We start from the raw sequence: 26074 nt of genomic DNA on the forward strand, positions 1-26074 counted from the left end.
TGAATGAATAATCAATATTGACAGACTGAGAGGGCCCAATGTCACATTTTGACAACACGTTCAAAGTGAGTTTGAAAATGTTCAAAAGACAACCAATGGCGAACAAAGACATTTATTTGGATTATTTACAAGTAGGGTTGCAAAATTCATTTTTACGAACGTAGTGCTTTGCCTCCATCTTGTGGGATCTAAAGACAATTCTAAACTTTTTTTTTGTTTGTTTCCAGGGGAACAGCAGAACACTGTCATTCAATTGCACCAATTTAGATCCCCAAAAACATCCGAACATGTGAACATTGTACAACAAGCACAAAACCTCTTTAAGTTCTTCAAGACCCCCGAAGCAGCCCGCCAACGTGCCCTAAAATGCTTCAGAATCCCGCAGGGCTGCAGTGCTGAAGGCCTGCCATCCATATAGTCTTCATTGGGGAGTGTGGATGGCTCCTAAACCACATTCTTCAGATTCCCTGGGGGAAAAAAAAAAGGCTAATTAGCAGTAAGCTACAATTCTCAAAACTATAAATCAAACATGAAATATCGCATCGCATGGATACTCCGCGGCCTCCTCACAATCACGTCGCTTTGCTCTTACGTACTTTTGATGGTGGCGACGACCTCCCCCAGGTGTTTGGCGTCATTGCGGTCGGGGCGACAGCTCGGACTGATCTCGAGCGAATAGTCGGGGCCGTACTCCGTAAAAAACTAAAAGACCATAAATGCTGATTTGTGACATGAATAGACAGGAGGCGGAGGGACAGATTATCACAATTTATCAAGTGGTGGATTGAAAGCGTCATTTAAAAAAATTACAATCTAAACGATTAATCGCACTCATGATTGCTGTTCCATCTGGTTCTATTTATTCAGACATATTCATTATCTTGAAGTTACATTTTTATTTATTGATAATAACAATATACAAGATAACAAAAAAGAAAGGGCTGGCATTGGCTTTGGGCATGCTAATAAACAAATAACAGCATCATAAGAGAAAAACCAAAAAATGTTTTTTGTCTTTACTCAACACATAGTTCGACCTCCTTAGGCATATAGTATTTTAGTTTAAGAATGACATTATGTGTCATAGAATAATTGCCTTCGTCAGGGTTTGCTTATTTGTCACAATAGCAATAAACACTACCAATGTGCTTGCTAAAAATAAAAACTAAATCTTGGCTCATTCACTGCCAGCCCTCCCAGTTAACATGGATATTTGACTTCTAAAGCCGTCAATGGCAGTGAATTAAAATTTTCAAAAGTGCTATAAATTGCAACGTGACAAGACTGCTCAAAAAATGACCGTATGTTAAAATGCGCAAGCTGGTTGGGATGGCCCCTTAAACGCCTGAAGAACTTTGAAAATCAGATGAGGGATTCCAGAGAAAGTGACTTTGTGTTGCACCCCAAGTTAAGTGTTTTGGGTTTTTTTTTTTTTTAGTCACAATGCAACAATGTCAAAATGGCGACGTATTACCTCGTGGTCCGGTATTTCCGAGGCGAGGGTCTTGCCCAAAATAACGGCCGTCAGGTAGGTCCAGCAGCGGGCCGTGTTGGCCAGGTTGTAACCCCCTGAGAATAACATTATGATTGATTATAATATGTACAGTATACTTTTTAACGAAGGTAGCAGGAAACACCCACTTCAAATTGAGGATAAAAAATAAAAAAAAAATCATATTATGAAACTACATTAAACGCACACACAAAAGCGCACCTCCTCCCAGCAGCAGCGTAGGCAGGCGCCACTGCAGCACGTACTGCAGACACTTGGCCACCCCCAGCGGCGTCATGTTAAAGGAGCACATGGGGTCTCCAGCCATGGTGTCGGCGCCCAGCTGCATCACCACGGCATCCGGGTTGTAGTGAGCGCGCACGTCCGGCATGACGCTGCAGCCAAGAGACGACGTCAGTTCAGCGCTTAAACACATTCACTGCCATTGACGGCTTTAGAAGTCAAATATCCATGTTAGCTGCCAAGGCTGGCAGTGAATTGAGTTTTAAGCACTTTTCTCTCCTAGACGAAGCTAACAGCCCGACTAAATGAAGCTCCTCCCCTCACTTGCCTGGTGAAGACTTGGTAATATCTGTCGTCTCGGATGCCGTCCTCCAGCGGGACGTTGACCGTGTACCAGCGGCCTCTGCACAAGCCGATATTAGTGACATCGCCCGTACCTACACACACACACACACGTATGTATATAATCCCTAAAATAGACACTAATATCGTGTTTCATGTGAAATTTCAGGATGAACCAAAAATGCACTGTAACCATCACAGATGAACTTAATTTGATCTTCTCTAATGTACTCTTTGCGAGCTCTTGTCGAATAGTTTTACCTGGAAAAGAACGTTTGATGTTGTTCATCCTGAAATTTCACCTAAAATCTGCGTTGTCATATACAATATAAAGGCCAGCGATGAAAGTCACCTGGGAAAAAGCCAGGGGAGAACTTGTGCAGGGACACCGTCATGACTTTGGACGTGAAGTTGAAGGCTTCCTCCACACCTGCAGGGAGAAAAGGAGTACAAGGAAGGCTAGAAAATGGATAAAACTATTGCATTCCCAAACCAAGCTTCCCCCCCCCCCTTCCATCCGTCGCTGGCCGACAGTTCACAACGTAACGGTGAACACTGAAAAGGATTCTCGTTTGTTAGCGTACCGTCTCCGTGATGCAGGTCCACGTCCACGTAAAGGACTCTGTCGTATTTTTCCCGCAGCTTGAGAATTCCCAACACGGCATCGTTGACGTAGCAGAAGCCCGACGCCTGGTCCCTGGAGGTCGCGGAGAGAAACTGCTGAGCGGCGAGCGATCGCGCCAGACCTCACAAAAGCAACGGCCTCGCCCCTTACTTCTTGGCATGGTGCCACCCCCCGGCCCAGTTGATGGCCACGTGGCACGTTTGGTCCAGCAGGCACTGGGCGGCAGTGAGCGTAGCGCCCCCTACTGCTGCTGCGTAGTCAAATATGCCCTCCACCACTGGACAGTCGTAACCTGGAGGAGGTGAAGTGCATTACAATCGTGAGGAGAGGTACTCACACTCTGTACTTAAAATAGTACAGATACTTAAACTGTAAAGAAAAAAAAAAAGCACATGGACGTCTCACCAAGGCCGTAGTCGGCCGAATGGGGGTCATCGTTGTCCCCGTCCTGGCTGATCTTGTGAAGATGCTCCAGGTAGAAGTCCGAGTGGAACTGACCCATGTCTTCTATGGTGGCCACCTGTGGCTTCACAGTGCTGCAAGGAGAACAAGGAGGACAATGTCAATGTTGCATGCTGACACTTGTCTTCTCGTCATGTTCCAAACCTCATATCTTTGAGGAGTCCATAGGCTTCGATCAGTGAGTGGACCATACTCGCCTACAAAACGGACAAAACTCATCTTAACCTCAACAAAACACTGTACAGCAAAAAGGAGGTCAAAAGAATCCAACTCACCCGGTTTGGCACTTTGGATAAAGAGTCACAAGTTTCAATGTATTCCTGACTAAAAACATACGCGACCTTCCGTTTACCGTAGCTACCGTCGTCGCCGTCTCCTTCACAACTCATGCTTGCGTGGGTGAAACGTGGAGAAAAGACGGCGGGGAATGTTAAATATGTCAAATATTCCAAAACAAAAAACACAAGTGGAGAGCGGAAGTCGGGCTCGCTTCTGGTGTTACACCATAAACATCCCCCCCCCCCCAAAAAAAAACGTCGACCACTTTTTATGTTTGACGTTTTTCTAGTGAACAAAACCATCTAAATAAAGGCAAGTGTCTTTAATTAGTAGTAGCAGCATGTGTGAACTGGACCTTTTCATTTTCAAACGATCGAAAGGCAGCGGGCACAAGATATAGTATGTCCACCGGGGACGATTTAAAAAGAGGGACTCGATTGGGCGAATGGCATTCTGGGACTTTTTGTAGTTTTTCCCATTTACTCTTCCTCCCACGTATATATATTTTTTTTAATTTAGTTTCACATTGACTCTGAGTTTGTCTTCGGCGCTTCCTATATTTCACGTATCTTGCCACAAATAGCTCGGAAGATCATTTCCGTCAGTTCCGTTCTTGTAGCGGTAGAGGGCGCAAAAGCTCAACGTTCAAATAACGTGTCAAAAATGAAATTCAAGTGCGAATGAATATTCAGTTTTCACCCATTATATTTCATATGGATTTAAGAGACCGAATACGCACGACAGTCAACATCAAAACGAAGGCAGTCGTAATGGTTTTACTTTGACAGTAAGGCGCTCACTCGGCGGGCGTTTTACTTTGAAAGTACAAACTACTTATATCCGCTTTCCTCGGGCTTCCGAGTGCTAGCTTTGCTTTGCTCCCCCGCGGGTTGCAGTGCGTTCAAAGTTGCTCGTCTTTCTGAGCACCGAGAGCGAACAAATGACTTTTGTGCGGGTCACTTAGCAAATTTGTCAAGTGTTTACGAGCGCGAGGCCCACAAAGCTGGTCGCCATGAGGAGTAGGAGCAACTCGGGCGTGAAACTGGACAACTATGCCCGGATCGTGCAGCAAACTATCCTGCAGCACCAAGTGAGTGTTTCAACCAGTGTCGTATCGCCGTAATAATCTTAACTAACAGCCACTTCCCTTCTCTCCTTACACTGCCAACACAAAAGGGAAGTAGTGTGATGTTGCGCAAGGCTTTTCGTGTTGTTAATATTGCCCTTAATGACTAAACCAAGGCGCATTAAAGAGCAGATTTTTGTTGACTGTATTATATTCCAAGAATGTGGAAATTCGTGCAGGTATCCAAGGAGCGATGTAAGCCCCTCCCACACGCTTTCAAGACATTGAAACTGACTAAAAGACTCACTCGCACAGTTCTCCAAATTAGAGGCAAAATGTGCTTGCTTCAAGATTTTTGCAACTCCCTGGTGACGTTGACTGTAAAACTGACACATACAATCAAAGGTTTTAAAAAAAATCTGTGCCACAGCAGGGGGGGGGGGGGGGGGGGGGGAACACATGTCACTCGAACTCACTCGCGTGCGTTCCGCAGGATCCCGTCACGGGCCTTCTGCCCGGAAGCAGCGAGCAGCCGGACGCTTGGGTCCGGGACAACGTTTACAGCATCGTGTCCGTGTGGGCGCTCAGCCTGGCCTACAGGAAGAACGCCGACAGGGATGAAGACAAGGCCAAGGCCTACGAACTGGAGCAGGTGTGTGCGTCTGTTGTAGATTTTTCAGGTAAAGTGGTGCCTTGAGTTCCGAATGTAATCAATTTAATGAATGGAAATGCCATTCATCCGTTCAGCCAATCAAAAACCAATATTGCAGCGGGGCGTGCCCTGGGATTCCCCACGTCTCTGAGCTCATCAGTACGGCACTAATATTAGTAGTAATCTCTCTATCGTCGCTCACCATGTCCGTCCTTTTCTTTAGAGTGTGGTGAAGCTAATGAGGGGAGTCCTGCAGTGCATTATGAGGCAGGTATGTCGCGACACAGGCGCGCAGCAAGCGCGACGACTCACCTGTCGCGCGTTTAACGCGGTTTCTCGGCTCGTAAAAAAAATCTTCCCTTTTGCCCGCAGCTGGACAAAGTGGAGAGGTTCAAGTACAGCTGCAGCACGTCCGACGCGCTCCACGCCAAGTACAACACCAGGACCTGCGCCCCCGTGGTCGGGGACGGCCAGTGGGGGCACCTGCAGGTGGACGCCACCTCGCTCTTCCTGCTCTTCCTGGCGCAGATGACGGCCTCCGGTGCGTGCTCATTCGCTCATTTAGCTAGCTTGTGTGAGCTTTGGGAATGACCAGTTTCATTTCTTTGCGTGCCAGGTCTTCATATTGTCTACACGCAGGATGAAGTGGACGTAGTGCAGAATCTCATGTTCTACATCGAGGCGGCTTACAAAGTGGCCGTGAGTGGCGTATTTTCTCTCTCGCTCCTCTTTTTGCTTCGTTTGCATCAACCGAGTCCCTCAATGGCTGCTCACAGGATTATGGGATGTGGGAACGAGGGGACAAAACCAACCAGGGCATCACCGAGATCAACGCCAGCTCCATCGGCACGGCCAAGGTAGGTCGGCGAGGAGAGCGAGCCCACACAGGGTGTCGGGTCGCTCCCGTGACCTTTCCGCCGTTCTTTAAATGACCTCCATGCAACGGAACTATCCTTTCCCTGGGGTGGGGGGGGGGGGGGGAATAAGTAGCTGTCCTAGTCAACACAATCAGAAACCCAGGTGGAAATGGTTTAAAAGATTTCACTGGCATTACGAGATTTTACATGATGTGAGGGCGCACTGTGAGCTAGGTCCTTTGCCATGTGGCGATCAGGCGGGATCAGGTTCCCCGTGTCTTCCACGAATGGCTTCCCTGAAATAACACACACACACACACAAATGCATGACGGCTAAATTAAGACACTAGGAATCAGGCTTCACCGCGCAATGCAATTATCACCAAAACATAGCGGCGGGGCCGTGCATTTGCTACCTGGGCCTTCGGTGAGGACTTGATCCACGCTTATGTTACCGCCACTCTCGCCTCACAATTATAGAAAGCACCAATCCGAAACGAGAAGGTAATATAACGGCACGCAACTGTGCCGCGTATCACGTGGAACAATTTAGAATCCACATTTATTTAAAAAGGGTTAGGGCAGGGGTGGCAAACTCATTTTTGTCTCGGGCCGCATTGTAGTTATGATTTCGCTCAGAGGGCCGTTAGAACACCAAATCATATTATTACCATTAACTAGTTTTGAAATCTGAAGACAAGGATAATAGTTTGTTCAAGTATTGTTTAAGTTACTGGAGAAGAACAGTTTGCTAACAGAAAAATGCAATCTCTCAACATTATTGTTTATTTTTATACAGATTTTAGCAAAAATCACGGAAGCTGACGAGCATGATTTGCTTTCGCGGGCCACACACAATGATGTGGCGGGCCGCATCTGGCCCTCGGGACTTGAGTTTGACACCTGTGGGTTAGAGTTTTTACATAAAATACGGCATACTCACCAGAAATGCCGATGATCAAATGAATAAATGTGTGAAGATGGGTTTTGCTAATTGAATTTGGATGTAAGAGGTTTTGCTCTGACCAACCAATCAGAGGACAGAAGACTGTCGACTTTATCAAGGGGCTTGTGAGGACAAATTGGAAATGTGACTGGTCAACGAAATTCCCATTGTTGAAGTCCCACGGGGCAGCACTTTTCAGATCGACATGGCAACGCAGAGAGGTTGAAACCTGATTGGACAAACAAATCCGGACAATGAATGTTGTTGAAGCAGTGCAGCCGAGATGGACTGAATTCATCCCACTTCATTGAACAAATATTCGAATTTCGGTTGTAAATGGACGTCGGCGTGTCTGATATTGTTGAAGTCAGGCAGCTTAAACACGGCGCTTCATCAATTCCATCCCGTTCCAGGCAGCTCTGGAGGCTCTGGACGAGCTCAACCTCTTCGGCGCCAAAGGTGGACCTGGATCGGTGGTCCACGCCCTGGCCGACGACATCCAGCACTGCCAGGTAGCGCTTTGTGTTAGATCAGCGTTTCTCATAAAGCGCGGTACGCAAAAGAATCACAGAATCGTCATTGTTCGTTTTGGATAAACAATTTGGCCTACCACATTACTGGATTGTAGTTTTTGAGGTGCCACGTGGACTTGGTGCGAAAAGTTTGAGAACCACTGTGTGAGCTCATCCTTCTATCTCCGCCTCATTAGTCCATCCTGACCTCCATGCTCCCAAGAGCATCCATCTCCAAAGAGGTGGATGCCGGCGTCCTGGCCATCATCTCCTACCCCGCCTTCGCCGTGGAGGACATGAACTTAGTCGACATGACCAAGGAGGAGATCATCTCCAAGCTGCAGGTGCTCGCATCAGGATTTGTTGCGTGTTTAAATCAAAGAGATGCGGAGCAGACCAAAAAAAATGTAAAATGTCCTCAGTGACCTTTCTGTGTGTGCGTTCAGGGTCGTTACGGCTGCTGCAGGTTCCTCCGAGATGGGCACAAAACTCCAAAAGAGGTCCACGACGGAAAGCCAAGAGCGGGAATCCGATGAAGCGGACTTTGGCTGATTGTTTCCGTCTTTTTTTTTCCCAGGACCCCAACCGTCTGTATTACGAGTCCGCCGAGCTCAAGTTGTTTGAGAACATCGAGTGCGAGTGGCCTCTGTTCTGGACCTACCTCATCCTGGATGGAATTTTCATCAACAGCCCCGAGCAGGTACCGCGGCACCTCGGTTTACAAATTAAAGAACAAATATCACCGTTCGCTGTTTTTTTTTTTTTTGTTTTTTTTTTTTTAAATGAGAAAACTTGCTTGGCTCAGGTGCAGGAGTACCAGGACGCTCTGGAGGGCATCTTGATCAAGCGGAAGGACGGAATACGACTGCTCCCCGAGCTTTACAGCGTCCCGCCGGACAAGGTCGAAGTCGACCGTTTGATGCGCTGCGTTAACTGCAGTTCTGCCGCTTGGTTTTTCGGTCTCATGTTTGTTTCCAAACAGGTGGAGGAGGAATACGTGAATCCTCACACTGTAGAGCGGATTCCCATGGGGAAGTGTCCCCTAAAGTGGGGACAGTCTCTTTACATTCTGGGAAGGCTTTTATCTGAGGTCACTGTCACTTTTCATTTACCCCCCCCCCCCCCAAACTTGTGTTCCAAATCAAATGTTGTCATCACGATAAAGCGCCCGCCTGCCTGCCTCGCCCCCAGGGTTTTCTCGCTCCCGGAGAGATCGACCCTCTGAACCGTCGCTTCTCCACCATCCCCAAGCCCGACGTGGTGGTGCAAGGTGAGCGCTGAAGATACTGTATAGAGCAGTGATTCTCAAAATAGTACCACTAGTAGCGCACGGACTCCCTCTAGTGGTACGCAAAAGAATTACTGAAATGACACAGTGGGTCGGATCAGCCTGCGTTCGAACGTGTGACATTCCGCGCGGCCGCTCTGTGCCGGCAGTGTCCGTGCTGGCTGAGACGGAGGAGATTAAAGAGCTGCTGCTGAAACACGGCATCCACGTGGAGACGGTGGCCGACATCCATCCCATCCACGTGCAGCCTTCCAGGGTGCTCAGCCACATCTACGCCCGACTCGGTACGCCCACAAAAAAAAATCGTGTATAGACGGCGCGCGACCGGTCGGTGTCTCAACGCCGCTGTGCCGCAGGTCGGAACCCCAGACTGGGTTTGACGGGACGGCCCTACAGGAGGATCGGAGTGCTGGGAACCTCCAAGTTCTACATCATCAGGAACACCATTTTCTCATTCACGCCTCAGGTGTGTGTGAAATGAAGGAAAGAAATCCTGGAAAGGTTTTAACGGGCCATCCTGTCATCCCACAGTTTCTGGACCACCAGCAGTTCTACCTGGCCCTGGACAACAAAATGATCGTGGAGATGCTAAGGACGGAAATTTCCTACTTGTCGTCCAGATGGAGGATGACGGGAAGACCCACCGTCACGTTCCCCATCTCGCAGACGATGCTGAGTGAGTACACGGAGAGGCCGCCGCGCGTTTTCATGCACGGAATTCTCGGTTCTGAGGTTTGTCCCTGAACGCGTTACAGCTGAGGACCACGCTAACCTGGACCCCGCTGTGCTGGGCACCCTGAAGAAACTACAGGACGGCTACTACGGAGGAGCAAGGTGAAGCTGTGGCGGGGCCGGGTCCATCTCCCCCGCTGGATGTTAAAAGTTGTAACGCTTCCTTCCTCTGCCTTCTCCAGGATCCAGACTGGAAAGCTTTCGGAATTCCTGACCACGTCGTGTTTCGCTCACCTCAGCTTCTTGGATGGTAAGGCCTCAGGCAGCACGGGCAGCCGTGCCGAGGACGCGTTTGACGATGCTGACGGCGAGGGATACGTGCATGAGTTGGGCTGTGACGACGGTAAGCAAACCGCAGAGGACGCAGAGGACGGATGGGTGACGGGTTGCCGCCGTGTCCTTTGACCGGATTTCACCATTCCAAATATAATCCACCCTGACCCCATCCCCTCTCTCAGCCTCAAGAGGACTTAACTCTTAATGGAAGGAAAACACAACTGGGCTTTGCTTTGCTTTCATGGTGGGCTTGTGCAGAGGTTCTCAAACTGGGGTCCTGCTGTAAGCTTCAGGGTCAGCATACAACATAATTTGTGATAAATGCAGTATTCAATTTGTATTTTTATTTATTTATTTATTTTTATTTTATTTTAAATGGGCATACCTACATATGTGAACCGGTGCACCAATCAAACAAACAATTACTTCTCCCGACTTTAAAAAGCTCTGATATCATCGTATCACATAAATCTGACATTCCCAAATTAATAAAGTTGCTTGCTAAGAACTAAAGGCATATTATTACAGAAATACATCCTATTTTTGTCTGGAAGAACAAAAAGCTTTTTTTTTTTTGGAGCATAAATAGTAGTCTTAATTTTTTTTAAAGAAAAAAAGGTGTCTTTTTCAGAATAAAATGCGGAATTTATTTATTTTTATTTCAGAATCAGAATCATCTTTATTTGCCAAGTATGTCCAAAAAAAACACACACAAGGAATTTGTCTCCGGTCTTATTTAAAGTTGTATTTTTCCTAACATTATGTAACATTTAGGGGGTACCCGGAAGTTATGTTCAATCGGTGTTTAGATTGTGGAGGGGGCGGGGGGGATTCCTTGGAAAGAAAAAATGCCTCAGATGTGAGGTTCCAGGTTGGAATCCGGGCTGCAATCTTCCTGTTTGGAGTTCGCATGTACTCCTCATGCTTGCGTGCGGGTTTCTTCCACCCGCATTTAAAAAAAACATGCATGTTAGCTTCATTGAAAATTGTCCGTAGCTGTAAATGAGAGCGTGAATGCTTGTTTGTCGAAAAAAAAACAACAACAAGCTACAAGGCTCGTGTAAATAACACCCCTGCCTTGCACAGAGGCCGATGACCTCGCTCAGTACCTGGACCACCTCTTGGCCCACGCGGCCCCCAAGGAGCTCAAAACGAAGTTGGGAGGGCTGGGGAAGTTCAAGGAGGCCGCCACCAAAACAAAAGAGATGGTGACCCTGAGGAACAAGGCCCAGGGTCTCAACGTGCAAGGTGGGCAACAGCTGTACAAGCTGTTATCTTGAGAGGACCATCATTTCGACTTTTTCTCCCCCTTTCTAGAAGTCAACATGTACCTGCCCAATAAGCTGTTTCGCTCTCATCAACCGTCCCTCAACCTGAACCTTCCGGATTCTTCCGCACTGCCAGACAGTCAGGTGGAAAAAAAAATACAAATTAAAAAAAATGAAGAAAAACATTTCTGCTTCGAGTCGTGACGGATGCCTTGGTTTCAATGATGGGAAACACTGCCTTCAGAGCTTTTGACGTTTCAGGTCCCGGAAGTGACGGTGACGCCCGAGAGCGGCGTGCCGCGGGACGCCGGCGGAGCCGTGGATTACCACGCTCTGGCGCGCCTGCTGAAAGACACGCAAAATCTGCACGACCAAGCCGACATCCTCTACATCCTCTTCAAGGACAAGTGAGTTTTTCCTTGTACGGCGCTACCTTGACTTACAAGTGCTCCCGAGTTACGAGCCGCCGATTTATTGCTGCTCCCAGTTGAGGTTTACTTGAAAATGAAAAAAAAAAAACAAAAAAAAAAACAAAAAAGAGATAATTACATAGTGTCTTTAACTAAACCACAAGTTGGTCTTACAAAGGTCTGTTAGCTTAATGCTAACACATAATGCGAAACGCCATAGACAGGCTAACAAAATTAGCATCCATTTTGTTGTAGTTTAAAAGTAACCTTTTAGACCACTGATATTTGAACACAAACCGTGCTTAGCACATACAGAGAATATTACAATAATTACTGGCATATATTGTTTTTGCTGTCCGTGGAGTATGCATGTATGCATTATATTGTCCCCTAGTGGCCAAAGCACACACACACCAGGAGGAGCAGCACAATGTTCATTGAATGATGTTATTACTGGATGATTTTATTCAGTACAATCCTGTGGAGTGCTATTTTTCTAATTAAAAAAACAAAAACAAAAAAACATCTTCCATATATTTGGGGGGCTAGAACGGTGATTGAATGGCATTGCCATTCATTGGGGGAAGTTGATATGGAAAAACGAGGGATTTTAGTGACCAGCATGGTAACGGAACGAATGAGTCGTAAAGTCAAAGGGGCTCCGCGCTGTCGTTTTGCTGTGCGTCTGCTGATCAGCTCCTTGAACCTTATGCAGGGGCATGGACTGGGACACTGGTCTGCACAGCAAAGGCATCACGGTGCGTTCGCTGCTCACCGACCTGTACGAGAAGGCCGGCGAGCTGAAGAACTGGGGGCTCATCAGGATGATCTCTGGCATGTTGAGGAAGAAGGTGGAGGAGCTGGACTCGGTATGCAGTGTTTTGCAAATCATTCTAGAATTTCATTTCAATGCAAGCTGTGCTTTTCTGCCATCTTTTGGCATTTATGGGCAATTGCAGTCCATTTTTTTTGCGGCTTTTTTTGGTGAGCATGGTCGTGGAACGGATTGAATCCGTAATCTCAAGGCACCACTGCATGCAGTCATCACGGGAACTCTCCTTGTGGTCCCTCAGGCCTGCTCCGATTTGCTGGCCCACCAGAAGCACCTGACGGTGGGTCTGCCCCCGGAGCCCAGAGAGAAAACCATCACGGCTCCCATCCCCCTGGACCAGCTGGCGGCCATCATCGAAGAGGCCAGCGACAACAACATCAGCGTGGCCATTCTCACCCAGGTGAAGTCCGGCGGACTCCCTCTGCACCCCCCTTTTAAACCACATTCACCCTCGGCCTCTTCCGCCTCAGGAGATCATGGTGTACCTGGCCATGAGCATCAGGACGCAGCCCAACCTGTTCAGCGAGATGTTCCGCCTCCGCATCGGGCTCATCATCCAGGTCATGGCCACGGAGCTGGCCCAGTCGCTCAACTGCTCCGGTAGCACCCAACAGGACCAACATTTAAATAAAGCGCCTCCCCTTTCTTCAAAGTAGTTCCACAGGATGGCGCCAAAGCAGTATTGTCTCAAAATTGAGAAAATGTGACTCTATGGATGAAATGTGTCCGTTTAGGGGAGGAGGCCACTGAAAGTCTGATGAGTCTGAGCCCCTCGGAGCTGAAGAATCTCCTCCACCACATCCTGAGCGGGAAGGAGTTCGGCGTGGAGCGGAGCGGTGAGCGCGCCCGTCACCTCGCCTACGGCTCAGCGCGTTCGGTTCGTGTGATCTCTCGCTCCATCCCCTTCCACGCAGTGCGAGACGCCGACGGCGGTGTCAGTCCGGCCATCTCCATCCATCACCTCGGGAACGTGGGCGCCACCAAGAGCGAGAGGGCGGGAATCAGCAAGCTCAAGAGCGACATGAAGATGGTAGGAAGCAAAACTTGGCGGCGCGGGAAATGAGCATTTTGGCGATGATGATCAAGTGTGACTTTCAGGAGTAAGGCTAAAATAACCTCAGGGTTCGGAGTCGTTGCTTTGGCAACGCTGATGTCAGGAATTACTTTCCACGTTTCAAAAATGCCACACTTTCCATCCTAACATTCCCAAATTGAAGAGATATTTAACATATTTACATCCTCCTTCTGTAATTCCTGACCGATTCAAACCATGGCAACTTCAAACTAGTCCACCGATTCGGGACATCTTGGCAACTGCTCGCATTAGATTCACTTCATCCTTCCACATTTCTTGACCGATTCAAACCATTCCCTGTCTCCCGTTGTCCATGTCAAGAATTCAATTAATTCCGCAGCTTTTCAGCATTCCCACTTGTTCTTTCTTTGCAGCTGGAGCAGAGGTTGTCTCTGAGTGGGCCCAGTCAGGTGATGATATCACACTCGGGTGCTAATTCACCGTCTTTCGCTTGGGAGAGGCATCGGTGAACGGGCTGCGTGAAATAATTCCGATCACGAAAAACGATTGCGCTTGCTCCGAACAAGTTCCCGATTCAAGTGTTTAATTAGCGCGATTACTTGATGTTGCCGCGCCTCTGCAGCTTCCTTCCGACGACCGTGGGAGGGAAGAAGCATGTCATTTGTTGTTTTTGTTGCAGGCGGATCGCAGAGTGTCTTTGACAGACGCAGTCAAGGTGACCCGTCGTGCGAGGAGCGCAAACCGATACGCTTCATGGGCAAAAAGTATTGGGACACATTCCACTGACGAGAAGTGAAAAGGCTGAACATGTTCTTGTCGATTCGCCCACCCTGAATAGAATTAAGAGACCCCCGATCGATCCGTTCATGAATTGTCCTAAGACTTTAGTCCATGTGGTGTCCGCATTGAGTTTGAGTCCCTAAAATGTTTTTCCTCCCTCCCAGCCGGACCAGAGCGCGACGCCTGCCCGCAAGGTGATAAACCCTCAGCAGCAGAAGCAGCCGCCGCCGCCGCCACTGTCTCCGTCGTTTCTTTTGCTCGCTTCCACCTCTCTTTTGCTCTCCTCGCCATCTGCCTGGCACTTAGTTTTAACTCTGCTTCCTGCATTCCCCCCCATCAGAGCCTCCGATCTCACTCGCTGGACATCGGCAACATCGAGTCAGGGGTAAAGATGTTTGTCTTGCGCGTCGTTAGCTGCACGTTGCGTCGAGGCTTACGGGGCAGCTGCTTCCTTTCTTGCTTTTCCTCGCCTCAGAGGTACAGACTTCCCTCCATCGAGTCGCTGGACATTCCGGAGAGCAGCTCGGCCGCCAAGGACACGAGACACGGGCAGTGGCTGCGCAGGAGGCGCCTGGACGGCTCGCTCAACCGCGTCCCCGTCGGCTTCTACCAGAAAGTCTGGAAGATTCTGCAGAAAGTGAGTGACCAGCATGAGCCAAAATTGTAAGACTTCACTTATGTCTTGCTGGATTTTTGCCGCCGCCGTGACTCGGGACTCTGTGAAAACTTTACGGTTAAGACTTGAGACTTGAAAGGGGCTCACGTGCCCTACGTTGTCTTCCAGTGTCACGGCCTGTCCATCGAGGGCTACGTCCTCCCGTCTTCCACCACCAGAGAGGTGAGTCGGTCCAGCCGGAAGCGTCAGATGATCGGTTCATGTTCAGGGTTTTTCCCCTTGCACAAATCGAGGCTGAGCGGCGGTACCGTTCGGATCCTTTGCGTATGCTGTGCCCTCCCCCCCCCCACTGGCTCAAACAAACGCTTGCATTTACTTGCATTTGATTGTTCTTTTATTAGACGGAAATACGCAGATCAAAACCACTGGCTGTGTTTCGGGGAAAATCTGAGAAAAAGTGACAATCATAAGTTGCGGTGGTTTCTCTTCCACATTTCAGACATGCTTGGTCCCGAAAGAAACAAGAGTTTGAAAATCCACAAAATGGTTTTGTTTGGCTCGCAACACTCCAATTTCAGTTCAAAATGACACCAACCAGTCAAATGATAATAATGACGATGATGTCAGAGGTTTCAGTGCCCCAGGACGAAATTTTCTATGCGATGTGGACGATCCCCAGATGACACCCGGTGAGATCAAGTTCTCGCTCCACGTGGAGACGGTGCTGAACCGCGTGCCGCAGCCCGAGTACCGCCAGCTGCTGGTGGAGGCCATCTTGGTGCTCACCATGCTGTCCGACGTGGACATCCCCAGTATCGGCTCCATCGTCCACGCCGAGAAGATCGTACAGATCGCCAACGACATGTTCTGCAAAGATCAGGTGGGGAGGCGGAATCCGATGGCGACACCCCTAACCCTCACCCTCCTCGCTCAGCTTTCGCTCTCTTCCCTCCAGAGCGACCTGGGCGCAGACGAGCACATGCTGGAGCGCGACCCGTCCACCGGAGTGTGCAGGCTGCTGTACGACAGCGCCCCCAGCGGGCGCTTTGGGAGCATGACCTATCTGACCAAGGCGGTGGCGGTCTACGTGCAGGACTTCCTGCCCGGCGGCGCGTGCGCTGTCCAGTGACAGGACGCGACGCCGGCGCATTTCAACTTTTATCTCATTCAGACTTCTTCAACGAAGCGCAACAAACGCGTGCCTTAAATATCGGCGATATATTCAACTTTTATCCCCCCCAAAAATATTGAAAGCAGTAATGTCTTGGTAAAAAATTAAAAGCACAAAACACATTAGAAAAGTCAATTTTGCATAAGATCTCTCCTTTAACGATGCTTCAAAAGTTGTTGTTTTTCTAGACGTATGTGAAGCTATGGCTGCATTCTTTTATTATGCATGACTGATAAAAGTGCGGTTCCATCAAATAGTTTTCGAGTCATAGTATTCATGAATAATTGTTGCTGCTGCCAGACTCCAGACTTTATTTCAACTGATTCATTTCGTATAGTTTGAGTAAATCTTGTTGTGAGGCAATAGAATGAACCTTGTGACAATTTGAGTTTCTCCCCTTAACTACATGTATTCACATGCTGATGATTTATGAAAACGGCTTGAGAGAATCAGTTGCGCGAGCTTCCGAAACGCGGCACTTACCCGATTGCTCAGTGACGACGTCGGCGGGGGCGGTTCGACTCTGCTTCCTGCAAAGAGCACATCATAAAGAAATATGCAGTACTTCATCCTGTACATATGAACGCATATTGAAATATAAAGTCATAATGTATTTGAAGTCCTAATTAAGGATGATCGTGATGTTTCTAATCATTTGTTTACGCAGGTGTGTGCTGTGTACCTAATAAATCAATATTTTAAAAATTGCCTTTTTAATTCATTCACACCAAGCCCAGTTCCACTTGTCACGTAATAATAATAATAATAATAATAATAAAGCATACCTTTGCTGTAAAATGTCAATCCAAGGGGTTCCACTTCCGGGATGTTTGGCATCCTCGCGCATCTTCCGGGTTCATCTGAGCGCGACGTCCGTCATTATTGCGTCAGACGTTTAAAAAAAGGTGTGAAACCTCGCCAAAGTTAAAAAGCGCATAATTGGATTGTTCAAATGACGTAGAGCTTGTGACAGACAAATCCTATATTATAAAGAAGCATCTGAATCAATTGGAATATCTGGGAAAACAATTATTATTTTTTTTTTTGAAGTTCTATTGCAATTGAAAAACGTGAGTTAGTTCAATACAGTTTTTTTTATTTTCCTATATTTAAGTGCAGTGTTAATGTTCAAACTGTGCATAATGTCACATTGGCTTTCCAAAAATACTAAACATACTGGATGTTAATTAATCTATAGACGTAATGGAATTGTGACTCGATCCCTTTTTATCTTACATGAAAGCGGATGTGATAAGAAGAGGTCACAGGAGGTCAAGGAGGACAGAAGCATATCTTTTATTTATTTTTCTGTTGCTACAAGTCAGCATTCAAGATACACAGAGACATATCGGGAAGCGACAGAAGCCTTCGACATTTACGGCGTATAAGTCTAACGATCAGAACCATGAGGTCGAGGGAACACTTTTTTTTTTTTGTTTTGTTTTTTTTGGTTGTGAACGCTCCGATTCTATTGCTTTGGAAACAGCCTCGTCGTCGTCTGGTCACTTCCTGGCCTACACTGCCTTTTTCAATATCAAATATATCACGTATTTGTTATTGCTAACATCAAACCCTGGCAAACAGAGATATAGTACTATCGTATTCTTGAAAAGTCACCTTTTTTTTTTTTTTTTTTTTAATTTTTTTTTTTACAGAAAATAACAGTCTGGAGTAATTTTCGGGTCTACTCGAGGACATGCACTAGGATGGGATCGGAGGGCCAAAAGGGGAAAGGTCAGATGATCATCACGTCACGCATGCATTCGGACAGCAGCTTCCATCCTTATTGAGTTCACCTGAAAGCCGGACAAGACGTACGCGGGTTTTAACATGCCGACACAGATTCATGTTAACGGTATGCAAGTTTAAAAATAAAAATTATTGAATTTTTGTTTTGCTGTTGGACTGATAACTGATGTAATCTGGTAAAAAGCCTCACAAAAAAAATATTGAGTCGATTATGACACCCAATTCAATCCTGTAAATAAGGAATTTTTAAAAAGTTGTTTTCATGGGGACCAATTTGATGTTAACATTATAATAGTGGTGCCTTTAGATGAGAGTCACCCGATTAAGTTTTTTCCAGATACGAGCCATCATTCGACCATTGGTTTTGGCAACTAGTCAAAACTATCCACCTAAAAAGACTACATAAAACAATTACACGTTTTGTATTTAAAACAACTCAGCTTTGCCTTAAGGAGGGGGTGGGGGGGGGGGAAACAAAAACAAAAAAGTCTGCTTAGCTTAATGCTAGCAAACAAAACGAAATGCCGTTGACATGCTAACAGATAGCGTCTATAGTCGGGGCTTTTGAAGCAATGGCTATATTGTGTGCACAAATGGTGGACGACAGACAGATTATATAAGAATACTCACAGGCATATATTATTGATCCTTTATGAAAAAAAAGACTAACATTACAGCATCTTAATGTTTCACTTAACAGTCGTAGAAGTAATACCATTCTTCTTCGTTGGTGTCTGCATGACTACATAAGTATTATACTGCGCCCCCCGGTGGCGCACATAACAGAAGGACATAACAGAAGGAGCGCCACAAATTAAATCATGACGCGCAAACTGGTTAATTCTTTACATTCTCTCCGGCGTGTTACGCAAGGATGCTATTCTGTCTTTTCATCCTTCCGTCACATCCCCCTCCCGTCCTTTCTCCCTCCCTTTTTCCATCCATTCATCGTGCTCCACTGGCTGGCAGGCCAGCGGGCTGAGCCAACGCTCTGTCGCATTACCCCGCCGCCGAGTGAATTACTCAGCCTCCATTAGGCTAACGAGAAAAGAGAGCCAGCGAGATGGCGGAAAGAGGGGGATGCGTGGGGGGCGGGGGTGAGGACGGAAGGTCGCACGCGGAGAAGCGAGGGACGACAAACAAAATCAACGGGAATAACATTTGTGGAACCCTCAACCCAAAATGCAACTAAAGTGAACTCACTATAGAGGCCACTATATAGTGGCTTGGGAGCGATTCGCAACACAGCCAAGAACGACCGAGATGGCTTATGCAGACAAACGATGGCCGGAATTGTTCGCTTTGTTTTACAGCCACAGTTGCAGCAATCAACACCAAAATAATCAAACCCTGATGTGTTGAAAAAACAAAACAAAAAACAAAAACACAGTGTGAGATGATGGCAAAGACAAGCAAGTCAGGACACACACAAGTTCCCTCCAGAGTCATTCACTTCCCTCAGAGATGCAAAACAAACATACATACATATATATATATACATATATATTTAAAAATAGTCAATAAATAATTTGAATCATTCAAAAAATAATAAATAGGGATGTACAGTGTTTCAACATTTTTTTGTACTGTTTTCGATAAAGTTGATAGCGGCTATGGAGGAAATAAGCTTGCACGCTCCGTTTTGGCTCTAACCCGCCGGCCCCCATCCTCCCCCACCAGCCCCCACGCCCCCTTCGGGGCCCTCAGAGGTCGGTGCAGCGCTCCTGCTTGCTGTAATGGTCAAACTGGCTCTTCCAGTGCATCATGTAGGAGGACCAGCGGTGGAACTCCACTTTCCACTGGCGCTCGGCCTCATCTATGTTGTCTGGGGGAGGAAAGGCAAAGGCCACAGGTGTGTGACACAGGATGCAAGGCCCCAAACACCATCAATGGCGATGATTCCCAACCAGTGTGCCGTGGGAGATCATCAGGTTTGCCGGGGGGGGTGATCCAGTTCCACCAAAATTATTCATTGACGACAAAATAACACATCTTTGTTCATCTATCGATGTCAGCGACGTATCGTGACAAGCGGAACAATGAAATTCTGTTCCACTTCAAGGCAGAATATTTTAATATTTTATATATTACTGATGGTTCGTATGATTGCGACGTGATTTAAGAATGTGGATAAAGTCTGCCACTGTATTTAAGCCCAATTCAGATCCCTCTCCAACGATTGCTATTATTATTACCCATGTCTTACCGGTGATGTTGAGGAGACGTGGCAGGAAGTGGTTCCAGAAAGCGCACATCTGGTTCCTCAATCCCCTGTGGACCTTCACTGGCTCCGTGTTGAGCGCCACATATTTCTGCTCGGCGACGGTGAACTGAGGCCAGCGCTTCCTGTTCTCCACCGTGCCGTCCACGTTCACGTTGGGATTGCTGAGCGCGGAAGAAGAGGGACGGTGACCGGCGGGTCTAATCGACTGGAGCGTCGGCTTTACCCGACGTGATCGACGACTAAATCGAGCGGGCCGTCTCACCCGGATCGCGCAAAGTTGGCCCAGTATCTCATGGTGCGTCGACTCAGCTTCTCCTCCTCCTGGGTGTAGTTGAATCTCTTCTCTAGGGGAAGGCCGAAGACAAACTCGATCTCGTAGCCGTGGATCACGCCCATCCACTCGGGCCAGGGCAGGTTGGACGCTCGGTGGTCAAACAGGTAGAGAAAGACCCCTGATTGGAGAGCGTACACAGAGGAAACGCTTGTTTTGGGGGGGAATGTAAGGCTAAGTAAGGCTAAATAGGGCTTGGGGTCTTATACTAGACATGGGTTGGACCTAAGTTGAGTTTTTCAGTGAAAATAGGTTAAAAAAAAACAAAAACATTTACCTGCATTGGACTTGAGAGCATTGTGCTGAGCGAAGGTGCGGGCAAAGAAAGCCAAAGGGCAGATGACGTTGTGGTCGCCCACGATGTCATCCAAGGCGTCGCGGTTCTTGGCTCCGTTGTTCTCGTCCATCCAGTCGGTGTACTGCAGCACCACCGCCTCCAGGCCGATGTCGTTGGCGTGGGGCACACTAAGCTTGGCGCCTTGCAAAGAGAGGCGACCGTTTAATAGGCAACCGCATTTCGATACAGACAGCCGACGGGAAAACGCCGGGAGAGCTTCACCTTCCAGGAAGTCCCCCCTGGAGATGAGGCTGTCGTTGTCCTTGCTGAAGCCGGGAGCGCCGTAGAGCAGGAAGTAGGTGCCCTCGTCCTGGTTGACCCCGAGTAGGACCTGAGTGTCCTTAAAGTTGCCCGAGTTGAGCATGGCCTCCGGCGTGTCGGGCACAAAGTCGCCACCCACAACGGGGACGAATGAAAAGCGAAAGATGGACATCCACGGGAGGACCTGCTCGGAAAACGGCAGAAAAGCGCTTTTGCGGGTGACGTCACGCACGCTAACCCGCTCTCAACTTAAATAACAGTGGCACACCGAGGTCATTACCTGGAACTCCTGGTCAATAAGCTCCTGCGGCGTTTTATCACGTAGACAGTCGACCAGCTCGGTGTCATTCCCCCCGTTGCAGCCCAGCAGTTTGCCCAGCTGCGTGGCCCGTCTGCGGGCCTCGGCCGGGCTGACGGTGGCCCAGGGGGTGTTGGGGACCCCGCTCTGGAGGATGGCCCTGGTAAAGACGGACCGGCTGCCCGGAGACAAGAGGTGGAATCCCACAGAGGCGCCGCCGGCACTCTCCCCGAATATGGTCACCTTTTTGGGGGGAGACAAATAAGTCCGGGCGACTCGCTGTGAGCCGACGTTGACTGGAGAATTGAACAACCTGTTTGGGGTTTCCGCCAAAGAAGTGGATGTTGTCTTGGACCCACTGCAACGCCATCCTCTGGTCCAGCAGGCCCACGTTGCCAGGAGCCTCGGACGAGCCGTCCAGAGCCAGGAAACCGAAGGCGCCGATGCGGTAGTTCATGGAGACCACGATGACCGTCTCCGTGTAAGCTAGGTAACGGCCGTCGTACACGTCCAGGGATGAAGAACCGCTGTAAAATCCTGCAAAAATAGGAAACCATTTGCCGACTATACTGACGGAAAATGTAGAAAATCAAGTCTCTGTAGAGTGGATATAAAAAGTCTACACACCCCTGTTCAAATGCTAGGTTTTTGTGATGTTAAAAAAAACAAAAAAGACACCAATTTGAAATATTTCTAAACTTTTTCCATGTGACAACTCAATTTAAAAAATATATATATATATCTTTTCAAGAGGGCAAATAAAAATAACAGTGACAATTTGGTTGCACAAGTGTGCACACCCTCCCAAGTTCTCAGAGTGTGCGCACACTAGTGCAACTCAATTTCTAGAGCACAACAATCGCAGCTGTAACAATGCTGTAAACAAACCGCAACTATAACAACAGTTATTATTGAAGTAATTTTAACCGGTCCCGCTTGAAAAGTGTGGTGTTGTCCGTGTCAGGCGGAGGCAGGAGCACCTGTGATGCGGGAACCGTACCTCCGCCGTAGATCCACACCATGACGGTGAGATTGTGAGGTCGGGGCGACGGCGGCACCCACACATTGAGGTAGAGGCAGTCCTCACTCATCTCCCTGTTGGGGTTCCACATCTCGCTGCCCGTGAAGCCGGGGAACGTGGTGTCCACAAACTGGAAGCAGGCGTTGGGGTAATGATGAGCATCGTACACGTCCGACCACGGACGTTTGGGCTCGGCCGGGCGGAATCGCCGCTTCCCCGTGGGCGGCTCGGCGAAGGGGACGCCCAGGAAGGCCGTCACGTGGCCCCGCTCCAGCACGGGCATGTGGACGCCCCGGACTTTGCCGGCGCGGATGGCGACGGTGAGGTCCGCCTCGCTTTGAGAGGATACGCCGGGAACGAGGAGGGTGAAGAGGACGAGCGGGGAGAGGAGAAGGACGGCGGTCTGCATGACGGCGACAAAAGACGCCAAACACGGAGGGCGGCGATGGTCGTTTCCCCTCGGACCTGCAGACGGACAGAGGAGGAGACGCGGCAATTGGATTACGAGCCAACGAGAGCAATGAAGAACAGATCCAAAGTGGAAGAATAAATCAGATGAGGACATCAAACCAAAGGACATCTGGAAGCATCTTCAAGGTGACACAACGTGCACTCTAACACATCAAATGGCGTCAGGGAGGACGAGGTTTCGGTAAGATATGAAACTATGAAAAAACAGGGATAAAGGAGGTCAAATTCTACTGTCTTGCAAACCTCGGTTCGTGAACGACGACGTGCACGAACAAATCGGTTTACGGACGAGATTTCAGAACAAATATAAAGAGGCGAGAAAGGCTCCATTGATTTCAACTCTTTATTTTTAGTCTACTATTTATTTTGCGTCTCGCGATGAATTGAGCTTAGATTTGACCGGACTGTATACCAACAAATACCATGAAACACCGCTGAGTTTCGTTGTGTCCCTTCATGTACAGTTATTGTTCTTAAAAAAAAATATATAATAATAATAATATTTCGCAGTTTGGGTGACTGTGTGAGCTGGTGACATGGCCAAAATAGATCCTCTATACAACAGACCCCTGCGCACGCACACACAGTTGGCCATAATGCTAATTTTGTCACCATGACAACCATACATTGCGAAACATAAATAGCCGTCTCGAAGCAGACAGGCGGCAGACAACTGTGTATTGTAGTTGTCACCATGACAACCATACATTGCCAAACATAAATAGCCGTCTCGAAGCAGACAGGCGGCAGACAACTGTGTATTGTCGCACATTTAGGCTGCAACTAAAGGCAGTATTGTCTTCCAGTCAGTTTATTTATTTTTTTTGCAAGAAGGGCAAAAGTGGTTTCCTCCCCCCGCCCGGATGTCGTCGACACTGCGGCTTGCGCCGAAGCTTTCGTGCGACGGAGCGAGATTGTTTGCGGCACAGCGGAGGGATCCGCTCTTGGCAGCCCAAGCGAGGACACGGGCAGCAGCTGGATCATCTTTTTATAGACGCACAGTACAGTACGGAAGCAGAACGACGGGAAAATGAATGAAGGCTCTATAGAATGACTATGTGGAGCCCAAAATTGAGCGGCTCAAGTCATATTTGTCCCATGTACTCGGAACATCCTCGAAATAACCTTAAGCATACAGTTCAAGGATCGACATCTGCTTTAAGTGTCCCACCCCACTCTAATTACCAGGGGAGGTCAAAAAGTAATGAGTTCAATTTCATTTAACCTACTAATTATTGATATGTTTACAGTTTGTAGGAGGGCTCATTACTGTTTGACTGCCCCTCATATTTATGACGGGAAGAACGAGGAGGAGGCAGGACTGAGCCCCCCCCCCCCCCCAAAAAAAAGAAAGGATGGTGCAAGCTGGTGGGAAAAATAGGGGGACACCGAGTGGAAAGAAAGTGTGTCACTTCTCAAATTAGACCGAGGAATTTGTGTATGAAGTTCACAGGAGGATTGAATTTACAGGCAGAGACGGTGGCAAGAGGGAGGGGGAAGGGGGGTGAGGAGGTTGAGGGCATGTCATATGTTTCCAAGTCCAAATCCCCTCACGGAAAACACTCTTTGAATGAGCGGAGTGCAACACGTCGACGGACATTTCATTCGGTACCCCCACAGTATGGAACGGGATGCGGTGCAAATCAGGATTAACAAATTGCCTTTATAATGACGCCAAGGTCGTCTTCTTCTGATTTTTTTTTTTTTTACCCCTCTTGTACGCACACGACCGAACCATTTCGATCAGGATGCGCCTTTTGGCGGATGCCAAAAAGCGTCAACGAGCCAATAAGCCGCTCTGATTTATTCGAGCGGCGGCTTGACTGGCAGCGGGGCAATTTTCCATCTGGCAACAGCGCCGGCGCGTAAACATTAACACCGCCACCAAGGATGCATAAAGGGAATAGAAAACATGGAGAGCATCTGAAAAACATGAGCAGAATCATTTTTATAACATTGTTCCATGCAAACGCCCGGATTCGAACCCACACACCCTCATCATTGCGAGGCAGAGGCGCCAACCACTCACTCCAACATGCTGCCCTGAATCAATTATTCCTATTATTTCTGTGGAAGTTGATTTAAGTCAGGGCCGTCACTACCAAATATTTGCAGAATCGACTATTGCTCTCTATTAACCGATTACTGTTGTTCTGTTTCGTATTGTTTCATGATGAAACAAAATTTTAAAAGGCACTATCACACGAGAGGGAGTGATGTCGGACTCACCAAAATTGAACCAAAGTTAATGCCGGAGACTTTTTTTTTTTTAGTTTCAAAGCTTGAATGGCATCAGGGGGGGAGGGGCGGGGGGGGGGGGCGAAGCGAAAACTTGTATTTTAATATCTGAGTAGGACGAAAATCTGTTCAAATGGGGATTTGTGCTTGTATTTAAAAAGGCCTTAAATGTACAGTAAATTCGAGTGCCGAAAAGTGAAGCCGGGCTGTGGATTTCTCCAGGTCACCATGGCGACGGGTGATGTTGCAAAGATGAACTTAAAGACGCACCGTGTGTCGTTTACGTCGGGTGCGAGTATGCTAACGCAAAGTGGACGAGGCGGACGAGGCCAGCGCAGTTTTCGGCTCAAATTCTCTCTCCATCTCGCGGGTGTCGTCGAACGACACGCAAAGCAACAAAATACAGACGAGAAATGTCATTTGAATCTTTTTTTTTTTTTGGTCTGCATCCGACCTACCTGGCGTGCCTCGAACGACGAACCGAAAGTGAGCACTTGCTAGCAGGGGTCTCTTCCTCCTCCTCCTCACTCTCCTCTTTCTTTTTCTTCCTCGGACGTACAAATGGACACAATGTGGTTCGGTGCCTTCTCCGAGCAGCGGTGAGTCGGGCTCACATCCAGCAGCAGCGCCACGACAACACTGGGATTCTTGACTGTGGAGGGACGGGAGAAAGGAAGGGCGGGAGAGGAAGGTCTTACCAAGTCTCGCGAGAACTCGCCCGAGTGCAGTATGTATGTGTGTACATGTATATATATATTAATTTAAAGGGATGAATAACTCCTATATTTTTCTGCTTTTTACATAAATATATATATATATATATATATATATATATATACACATGTAAAATTTACAGTTCACGTTCTAATTTCCCTTTTAGCCTCTCTAGTGAAACCACTGGTGTCAAACACCAGGTCCGGGGGCCCACATCCAGCCCGCTAGAGCAAATCATGTACATCGCGTTTCTCGCTCAAATCAGTACCTGTACTGAAAATTGGCGTCACTTTATTTTTGTTCCTTTTTATCCCCCAATACATTCAACAACAGTTGAACCAACTCATTTCCTTGATTTTTGATTATCCATCATTTTTTATTTTGCATCTACTGTATAGATGAGTCCATTATATATTTATATGGTTTCCCTGTCATAATGGTAAACAATAATGAAAATAACATGGCTTTTGCTATTTTTCCTTTTTTAATAATGATTATAAAGATATTTATCAGTCACGATAAATTCCAAAATATGGTTTCTGTTA

General features: G+C 47.8%; 3 protein-coding genes across 8 annotated transcripts; 1 reads left to right on the top strand and 2 right to left on the bottom strand.

Moving 5' to 3' along the window:
• Nucleotides 1-96: 96 nt before the first annotated feature.
• On the bottom strand, nucleotides 97-3689 carry hdac8 (histone deacetylase 8). The gene is made up of 11 exons (XM_061764566.1): nucleotides 3440-3689; nucleotides 3309-3361; nucleotides 3108-3238; nucleotides 2853-2994; nucleotides 2662-2774; nucleotides 2430-2507; nucleotides 2064-2172; nucleotides 1715-1887; nucleotides 1475-1569; nucleotides 597-702; nucleotides 97-467 (listed from the first exon to the last, which is right to left on the bottom strand). The coding sequence occupies exons 1-11, from the start codon at nucleotides 3551-3553 to the stop codon at nucleotides 445-447; spliced, it is 1137 nt and encodes a 378-aa protein (XP_061620550.1). The 5' UTR covers nucleotides 3554-3689; the 3' UTR covers nucleotides 97-444.
• A 603-nt stretch (nucleotides 3690-4292) lies between these two features.
• phka1a (phosphorylase kinase, alpha 1a (muscle)) lies at nucleotides 4293-16592 on the top strand. 6 transcript variants are annotated; one of them, XM_061764499.1, is made up of 34 exons: nucleotides 4293-4533; nucleotides 5003-5161; nucleotides 5385-5432; nucleotides 5534-5702; nucleotides 5778-5860; nucleotides 5938-6018; nucleotides 7378-7476; nucleotides 7674-7820; nucleotides 7923-7976; nucleotides 8054-8176; nucleotides 8282-8377; nucleotides 8459-8566; nucleotides 8668-8746; nucleotides 8914-9048; nucleotides 9121-9230; nucleotides 9296-9440; nucleotides 9520-9598; nucleotides 9679-9839; nucleotides 10859-11020; nucleotides 11090-11184; nucleotides 11302-11447; nucleotides 12166-12319; nucleotides 12524-12682; nucleotides 12753-12882; nucleotides 13017-13118; nucleotides 13197-13312; nucleotides 13732-13767; nucleotides 13998-14033; nucleotides 14263-14292; nucleotides 14439-14483; nucleotides 14574-14735; nucleotides 14883-14936; nucleotides 15394-15594; nucleotides 15670-16592. In XM_061764499.1, exons 1-34 carry the CDS (start codon nucleotides 4456-4458, stop codon nucleotides 15841-15843), a joined length of 3756 nt encoding a protein of 1251 aa, XP_061620483.1. In that variant the 5' UTR covers nucleotides 4293-4455; the 3' UTR covers nucleotides 15844-16592. The 6 variants fall into 6 exon arrangements, with proteins under 6 accessions (XP_061620483.1, XP_061620486.1, XP_061620484.1 ...); XM_061764502.1 differs by having other exon boundaries at nucleotides 9679-9746; XM_061764500.1 differs by lacking the exon at nucleotides 13732-13767.
• A 565-nt stretch (nucleotides 16593-17157) lies between these two features.
• ache (acetylcholinesterase (Yt blood group)) lies at nucleotides 17158-25528 on the bottom strand. The gene is made up of 9 exons (XM_061764551.1): nucleotides 25274-25528; nucleotides 22086-22571; nucleotides 21399-21622; nucleotides 21068-21328; nucleotides 20749-20971; nucleotides 20467-20667; nucleotides 20121-20310; nucleotides 19841-20019; nucleotides 17158-19459 (listed from the first exon to the last, which is right to left on the bottom strand). The coding sequence occupies exons 2-9, from the start codon at nucleotides 22513-22515 to the stop codon at nucleotides 19338-19340; spliced, it is 1830 nt and encodes a 609-aa protein (XP_061620535.1). The 5' UTR covers nucleotides 22516-22571; nucleotides 25274-25528; the 3' UTR covers nucleotides 17158-19337.
• Between the last annotated feature and the right edge of the window lie 546 nt (nucleotides 25529-26074).

This window comes from Phyllopteryx taeniolatus, chromosome 23 (assembly GCF_024500385.1).
Source record: "Phyllopteryx taeniolatus isolate TA_2022b chromosome 23, UOR_Ptae_1.2, whole genome shotgun sequence".
Classification (NCBI taxonomy): domain Eukaryota; kingdom Metazoa; phylum Chordata; class Actinopteri; order Syngnathiformes; family Syngnathidae; genus Phyllopteryx; species Phyllopteryx taeniolatus.